Source organism: Cryptotermes secundus, unplaced genomic scaffold (genome assembly GCF_002891405.2).
Source record: "Cryptotermes secundus unplaced genomic scaffold, Csec_1.0 scaffold1274, whole genome shotgun sequence".
NCBI lineage: Eukaryota > Metazoa > Arthropoda > Insecta > Blattodea > Kalotermitidae > Cryptotermes > Cryptotermes secundus.
In genome coordinates this window covers 524,808-533,591 of record NW_019718632.1, presented here as the reverse complement: position 1 = coordinate 533,591, position 8,784 = coordinate 524,808, and the positions used below count along the sequence as shown (strand labels likewise).

Here is an 8,784-nt window from a genome sequence, read left to right as displayed (position 1 = left end):
CTGTTATTGCTGGTATACATATTGTGGTTTGGGGTGTGTCACTGATAAAACCCATTCTCCATGCTGAAGGACGCTGTTTTGTATGGCGTGAGCAAGGAGCATCCAGGAATTTGTCATATGCCCTTGCATATCACCTGTGAGGAGCTGGACTTCTTACCTAGGAAGGAGTGCCCAAGATCCCCTTCCCTCACTCAGCCATTGCCCACCAGTCTTGAGGCAGCCATGTAGTGAAGGTGAGCCGTAAGAAGATCATTATCACGTAGGATTTTGGAAACCAACAGTGGGAGGGGCATCAGCATGCTGCAGATTGTAGGAGAATTATAATTTGTGATTGTTGGCAGCCCTCGAGGGACATCAATGGAGGAACTGCTGTCTCAGCTGCCAAAGGATGTGATTGGGTCTGAGCTTAACAAGGAGGATCCCTTCTGCTTTCCACCTACAAGGGAGGTGTGTCACCGGGCACCAGCAGTGAGGAGTCTGTTTGTCTGTGTGAGGACACATGGGTATCAGCATGAGTTATGTTACTCTGAAATGATGGGTATTCTCCTATAGGACTACATGATACTCCAACCTACAAGATCACAGTACGGTGGAGCTGACACTCAGAGAGACAAATTTGTTTGCATATAGATTCCTGATACACTTCTTGTGGGAGGTTCAGTTAACCGTTTGCCATGGACCTAGCACGAATGCTGTTTATGAGTAGGGATTTGCCTCTGTGCTAGGCTGCACGCACAGCAAAGCTCTGTTAGGTAGACAGTTCATTATGTCAAAATAATTATGTTGAAAATTCATAACAAAATGTTTCTGATGTACTGAAATCTTATCCTTTGAATACAGCTGTCCCATGCCTCATATACTTACATTAAGGTTCTGGAAGGATGTTTTTACATGCTGTCATGAGCTTTACTGTTAATGCAAATAACATGGTTGGACACCCTCTGGAAGATATTGTTTATGTTGACAGGGGTTTGGTGGCATCATGATGTCATTGTGTTGGGGCCGAACAAGGAGGATCTAGGGAGGCAGCCATCTCCTCCCTGCAAGGAGGACACTGGCTTAAGACTTGGGAAGGATATGCAGCAAATTCTTCACCTGTTACTGTGCGAAAACTGCCCTACTGTGAGCTAATTGGTAATGAAACATGGCATGCTCATTTATTCAGAAGATTCCTCTACCTCATGCTTCCTTTGCAGAAGGGATCTGTTCTTGAAAACGGGTTTGTAATATGAACACTTTTGTGCCACAGATGTCTGTGTTAGAAGTGGAGATCTATTCCTTCAGAAATTTTATCCAACTTTCTAATAAGGGAATCATGTCTGTTCCTGACATAAAGTCCGGCACAGTCTCAAGTAGGACGGGGACAGTCACTGTACTACATTACTGATACACGTGCGTGAGCTGTGCACATGATCTGTGTACATGCATTGCAGTCTAAATTTGTTTTCTTCTATTTTGTGTTTAAGAGCTTTAATTCTTATCTCAAATTTATGTAAGGGTGAATTAATGATCTTTCTTATTGACTCCTTGGCTTGAGGGCCCTGTAAGAACCCCAACTGTCTTCACAACAGATGCCCTTGCTTTTTACCTTCATTTCGCCACTTTCAGCTCCTATCAGTCATTCTTTGTATCTTCCAGCAATCTCAGTTCAAGCCTGTATATTTTCCCTTGACCTTATGGCTTGCTTACTAAGATTCCTTAGCATCCCTGCTTTGTTCTATTGTAATTGCATACTCGAATCACTTCACCGTTCTAATACTGGCTGCCAGATCAGAGGTTGTATATAGTTTCCTCATTTCTTGGTTGGCTTTGAGTCTCCAAACGTCTTACTCATTAACTGGCCCATTCTTACTCACTCATGGAGATGAGCCCTTCTTGAGGAGCCTCCAATTCTGCAGCTACTCAAGAATTTCCCAGCATTTTATGGAACCCGAAGGTTCATTACTGTGTTCACAAGAGCCCTCCACTAGTCCCTATCCTGAGCCAGATCGACCCAATTCATCCCATCCTGTCTCTCTAAGATCCATTTTAATATTCTGCACCCACCTATGCCTTGGTCTTCCTAGTGGTCTCTTTCCTTCTGGCTTTGCCACCAATGTCCTATATGTATTGCTCTTTTACCCCCATTGGTGCTACATGCCCTGCCCATCTCATCCTTGATTTTGTCATTCTGATTATACTCCTCATTATGCAGTTTTCTCCACCCTCCTGTCACTCCATTCCTCTCGGGCCCATATATAAGCGAACTAGTTGATCAAAAGTAACACACTGATAATGAGAAATAAAGACTGCATAAGTAAAGATTTAATAATTATAACTCTCAAGCAGAAATGCCTGTTCTTTGCCTGTGATAATTTTTCTTTGTGTCAGCATCACAGTATATGTTGGCTAAAACTATTAAGGAGCAAGAAGTTTGTATTTGAAGAATTTTAAGTTGACCTGTGGAGACTTTATGTGCTGTAGTACAGTGATATTGTAGACTGTAAATATGCTATTAAATAAAAAATCCCATTCCTTCTCTGTGTATCCTTGGAAATATACCCCTGGGCTCTCTACAGAAGAGATACTGCTTGCTTGTAAGTATTAAATAAAAGTGATTTCTTTGATCTCTGTGGTGATACTATACAAGCATACAAATTCGCCATTCTGTTGCCCATGCAGTTGGGTTCACAAGTTTGAAAGGTCAAATTATTATCCGGTTATTAAGGCAATTGAGAAGGTAAAGTGGCACATTTTGCCAGCAAAAATGGCACTTTGACTAGCAACAAAATGGCGACATTATGTACCTCCACGATATACCGAATACAAGATTGTCATTTCGTACCCTGCCTATTCGTCGAAAAGAGCTGATTTGGTATCCGGGTACTAAGATAGCCGAGGAGGTATCATTCGTCCTAGTAGATTTCCTCTAGGTAGTAGAGTGGCACATCTTGCCTGCTAAATTCTATCGCCTTCCAGTCCCGCATGAAAATAATGATGCCCAAAATTTAGAAAGTGCATTATATACCTCCTTGGCGATGCTAATACAAAATCGTCATTTTGTTTTCAATGCCTTGCGGCTGCCTATTCCTCAAAAAACAGCAGAATCACTATCCGGGTATTACGATTTTTTTTATTGCTAGTGGGTTGGGACTAAGTCCCTTGTACTGCAGCCACTTCTGGCCTATTGTACCAGCCCCAGATGATAGGTGAGGGTGATTGTGGAGCAATTGGTGGAATGAAGTTTGGCAGGGGAAACCGAAGTACTCGGAGAAATCCTGTCCCAGTGCCACTTTTGTCCGCCACAATTCCCACTTGATCGAACCCGGGCAGCCGCTTGAGCTGTGGCGCGGCCCTGGGTTTCCATGAGGTTTTAGTCTCGAGTGTTCTGGTTTTACTCCACAGATGGCGCTAACGTTAGATACTACATGTTTCACATTTTTTCCCCATTTCTATGCATTGCTGCATATGTGCTTAATTTTGTTAGCTAGGTTTGTAGCAAAAATTTCTACCTCCTTTTCTAACCTATTTCCACGCATGTGCGTGTTTTATCACAGTTTTTATTTCATATTTTCTTGTTAACTCGCGATGAATTAGCTTGGTCTTAAGTGTTTAAATAGCTGCGTGATACGACTGTTGGGTTGACACTCTGTATCTTCCCATGAGGTTACAGTCTCAAGTGTTCAATTTTTATTTCTGGTTAACGTGGTCCCAAGCGATTAACCTTTGACGGCGTTAGTGCCGTCATCGGGCCAGTGATGAATATGGACGCCGGGGTCAAAGTACCACGTTTTGGCGAATCGGGCATTTAAACTCTGAGAGTGAAAGTGCGCGCACACGCCTCTAGTAGAAGTCCATGCGCAGTACTAAATATTTATTTTTAAATTTAGTAATTACCATACAGGCTTGAGTGAAACCCTAATAGAGGAATTAAAATGATACTTAAGTGAACAACAAAAAGTTTTATATGTATGTATACATTTTCAAATCTTCCGTTATATTATGCGACACTATGTTCTTTGCTGATACAGATAACGTCAATTCCATCCATTTATCATAAAAATTGAGTTAGATACAGCATTTTTAAACACAATGCTTAAAATTGTAAGATTTGAGGCTTTCACGGCGGTGACTATGAAGAAAGCAGTCTTCTGGGANAGATTAAGGTGGTTGTGGTCAACCAGTCAGCTGATGCCTCACAGGAGACATACAGAATAAATGATCTTCCTCAGACCAGCCATTTCAGCAAANACATATACACGGTGCCAAATCCCAGAAGACTGCTTTCTTCACAATGCTTAAAATTGTTTAAGCGCCCTAACAGGNTAGCTGAGTAATATCAAGGGTGGCCGGTGGTCTAGAGGTAAGGTGTGTGGTTTAGAAGTTACGTGGGTCGATGACATGAATATTTTTGTGAAAAAAAGAATGTAAGAAATTTGTTCATGTAGGAAGCAAGTGGTACTATATGAGGACGGTGAAGGTAACAAATTTGTATAGATCTGGTGGTACGTGGGTAAGACATTGCCGTAGAATTGTGAAGGTACCGGGTTCTAGACCACGGTGTCTTTTGTCAATAGAAATTGAAAAGTGAATAAATAAATACGATTTTTTCTGCAGCTATAAATCAAGCCGTATAATATAAGGACGATCGCAAACAGCTACAACATACATGTTCTAGTGGTCTATTGGTAAAGCACCGGCGTTGTAAATACAAGGTTGGTGGTTCGAATACAGAAGTGTTTTTGTAATGAGATTTTTATGGAATTATATAGCGAAATATAACATAAGAGGAAGATTACAGCTCAAAAATTTCCGAGGCATCGGTGGCCTATTGGTAAAACACCGGCGTAGTGAACAAGAGTCTGAAGGTTCGAGACCAAGTATAGTTTTGTGACTTAGAAAGTAAGTTAATTGATTTTTCTGGAATTATAACCGAAGATGTAGCTTAAGAGGAAGATAAAAGGAAATAAATTTCAGTGGTGCTGGTGGNTTTTTTTGCGGCCGTTCATTAAGACACTCAACCTAAGCGGGTTTTATTAAAATCCACATGGGATCAAAAATAAAAAAACTTTGGCCCACCATCCGCCCACCAACCACCCGCCCTTAGGGGGTGACTTTGACTTATTCATTTAAGACCAGGTTTTATGAGCGAGATTTAGCAAGAAAATGTATTATAACTGCAGCGCATTCTGTTGACTAGAACCTCATGGAAAGCCACAAAGTGAAGAAAACCATGTAACATCATAGTTTCTTATGACCTGACTTACTGTGCTGTGCCAAGCCGCTCCTCCAAAAATTCATTTTATAGGGCTAGGGGGCCAGTCACCGAGGAAGAGATCGTGGAAGCCTGGCAACCCACCCATGCCCACCCTTAGGTTCATGGAGCAATTTAAATACTTGACACAAGCTTCATCAGTGAGAGTTAACGGTAAATTGAAATAAAACTGCAGCACCATCTGTGGAGTGAAATCTGAACATTACTCCACAGATGGCGCTAGTTATTTTACAATTTCTTCCTAATTCTTGTTCAATGAACTTGTTATCAAGTGAATAACTTGAAGTGACCCCCCAACGGTGAGAAGGTTGGTTTAATTTTTTTATCTTTTTAATCTCATGTGGATTTTAGTAAAACCCGCTTAGTCGAGCGTGTTAATGAATGGCCGCAAAAAAAAAGTCTCCCCTCCGTCCCTTAGGACTACTGACCAAACTGCAATGGTGTCGTCACTTTCCCTTACTGCTCTGTTATGTATCACTTTCCAGGTAACAGAGCAAATGTGTAAAGGGGTTATCAGCCATCCATCCATTTATTTGAACTGNACTTGAAGTGACCCCCCAACGGTGGGAAGGTTGGTTTAATTTTTTTATCTTTTTAATCTCATGTGGATTTTAGTAAAACCCGCTTAGTCGAGCGTGTTAATGAATGGCCGCAAAAAAAAAGTCTCCCCTCCGTCCCTTAGGACTACTGACCAAACTGCAATGGTGTCGTCACTTTCCCTTACTGCTCTGTTATGTATCACTTTCCAGGTAACAGAGCAAATGTGTAAAGGGGTTATCAGCCATCCATCCATTTATTTGAACTGTATTCTAAAACCTTTCCATCTATTGTTGAATCTCCCATCTGGTGTTACAACCACATCAGATGCAATGCAGCAGGAGGAAGGAGAATGGACAAACATAAAAAGGAAGCTTGTACGGGCACAATAAACACAGCAGAACTACATTAAAAACATGCTTTAAATAGAATACATCATACCTGTTAAATAAAAGTACTCTTACATGAAACAAATATTCTGTCCTTAAGTAAACTGCCTCGAACCAACCTTCTGTCAAGAGAGGACTGGCAACACTGATGATACACATACTCATAATTCTTGTATACAAAGCTTCTGAAGTTCAACACAAAATGTTTTTTATCCTATATCAAACATTTTGCAAACTCCAGCAGAAAATATTCAATCTGTACTCTAGCTATGAACCATGCTTTGGTTTCTCTAACCTCAGTGCTGCCCCAGCTAACATGATTAACAACCACTGCTGCACAATATAGACATTCACAATGTCTACACTTCTTTGGTCAACAGCTCAACTCTAAAAATCTTTTTACACAAAATGGCGAGGTGTGTGAATTATGGGCATAACACTGAGAATAATATAAAATCGTATGCATGAAATTTAGAAGCTTCTACTGCAGACCCAACTGAGCAGAATGGGTGTCTCAGAGGGCAATGGGTGAATGATAAAAGTGTGGAAGCAACATATAAATTGTAAAAGTTACATCCTGTTCTCCAGTCTGCAATGCATTCCTGAAGCAAAAGCAAATACTAAAATATTGCCAACATCTGGGTCTGAAAGGAGCCACTGAGGGGAACCATTTAAGAAAGATCTTTTCTTAAATGGATATGAGGGTCTGGTGCAGTTTTATTTCTGTGTGGTCTATTAATATGTGTGATATCAAATGTCATCACATTAGTAAACACCTTCTGTTAAGGGCTGACATATTTCTGTTTATGCCCAAAACCAATAAATTGTAACAACAGTTTAATGAAATGGACATGCAAGCAGCCATGGTTCACACACTCTGATATATGACACAGCACAATGTTACGGAGTTAGCTTAACATGACATACAATTGTACCTCCATTCTCTCAGGGTTGCCAGCTGATGAAATGACTGGATGTAAAACACTGATGGTTTTTTATAACAGGTGGATTAATCTTCATCTATGGACACTGTCCATTGTCATGAATACATTTAAGATATTTTCAAGTATGGGTGTCCCCACCTCCAGGTTTAGAGAAAAGGTGCTGTGCCCACTCCGTAAGGCAAAGCTAGGCACTGGAGGACACCAGAGGCAGGCTATAGACAGTACAGTAGGATGCAAAATGACCACTACCAAAACTCTGTATAAAGTGGACAAATAAAGGGACAGAATCATATATTTCATTAAATCGTTCAAGCATTAAAAGACTGAATGCACATTATACAGAAATGTACCCAATATCAGGGTCCACATTTCAAGAACTCATCATCACTTTGTTCCGTGACTGAGAACACAACAAAGATACCAGTTCCATAATGACTGCAATCTGAAATTAGTCTCAGCATTCTTGCAAACACTTTATTAGTATATATTCTAGCTTTTAAAAAGAGTATTTATTACATTAGCACAGTGGAAAAGGAATGATGACCTTCCTTGGTTTCTATGATCCACATCCAGTAAGAGGCAGGAAGATAACATTCAAATTGATCCTATGGCCCAGGGGAATGTGAAGTACTGTATTGACTCTGGATAGGATTTTGTAAATACAGGACGCATAACAAGAAGTAATTTCAGCTACTGAAGCAAGATACTCTGTGATCCTTTGGCACAAAAATACAAAATGTTCTCACGGCATCCATCAGGTTTACTGACTGTCTTGAGTCTGACAGGTCAGCACTGCAAGATACTGCAATCCATAAAAATAAATGAAAAAAAAAAAAAAATTGATATGAAAGGATGATTCTTGTAAGGAACTTGAAAGAAGCATCTGGCAATCCTAGACTTGTCGGCTCTGTAGCTCGCCTAAGGGTCAACAAATGAAATCATGATGTACCGCGTTCCTTTAGTAACAGGCAGACCCTCATGGTAGTGTGTAAGTCTCCCAGGATGCATCAGCATCCAGCCAAGGCGAGTATCCGTAACACTGCAATTATAGCGGATGAACCTGCATCCACCTCCCTGCAACCAGAGGTGATGACACTTTTTTACAGTTTTGCATAATTACTGCCATCAATGTACCCCCAGCTCATTACTTCTGAGCATCAACAGTTCCTCTCCGCCAACGGAATGTTACATGCCACGACAGCTCCGGCATATAACTTTCACATGCAGTCATGTCCAAAGTGCTAGATGAAAAAGACACAATCTTATTATCTCACCTGATCTGGCCCAGTGCAACATTTCCATGTATGCAAAACTGACAAGTCAGGAAAGCTATGCAATAAATGCATAATTCTGGCATACGAGGTGCTATCAGAGAAAGTTACCTGCATGTTATTGTTCTAACTGCCTCAGTGAAAGAAGATGAGTGGGGACCAAGGGCACACTTCCACAAGTATATTGCATCATCAGTCTACCATTTTACACTGCTGTGAACACGCACTGGCTTTACACGAGTGCTTTTTCAACTTCCGTGTTTCATTTTGTCTGTGATGGGTGGCAAAATCAAACACCGTGTCTGCATCAAGTTTTGCGTGAAGTTTGGTAAATCCACTACTGAAACCCTTGAAATTCTTTGTGAGGCTTTTGGAGAACATTCAATTGT

The 8,784-nt window shown here is 40.8% G+C and overlaps 2 protein-coding genes across 4 annotated transcripts in view; one reads left to right on the top strand and one right to left on the bottom strand.

The window, feature by feature from the left end:
• The window catches only part of LOC111862907 (immunoglobulin domain-containing protein oig-4), a 125,218-nt gene that overhangs the window by 93,515 nt on the left and 22,919 nt on the right, over positions 1 to 8,784 (top strand). The window contains exon 2 of the mRNA XM_033751036.1: positions 968 to 1,134. The gene's annotated coding sequence lies outside the window, so the exon portion shown is untranslated. The remainder of the gene's footprint in view (positions 1 to 967; positions 1,135 to 8,784) is intronic.
• The window catches only part of LOC111862895 (procollagen-lysine,2-oxoglutarate 5-dioxygenase 1), a 41,196-nt gene continuing 38,607 nt past the window's right edge, over positions 6,196 to 8,784 (bottom strand). For all 3 annotated transcript variants that reach the window (XM_023848711.2, XM_023848701.2, XM_023848718.1), the window contains one exon: positions 6,196 to 8,198. In XM_023848711.2, coding sequence (XP_023704479.1) covers positions 8,043 to 8,198 — 156 coding nt within the window. In that variant the 3' untranslated portion in view covers positions 6,196 to 8,042. The remainder of the gene's footprint in view (positions 8,199 to 8,784) is intronic.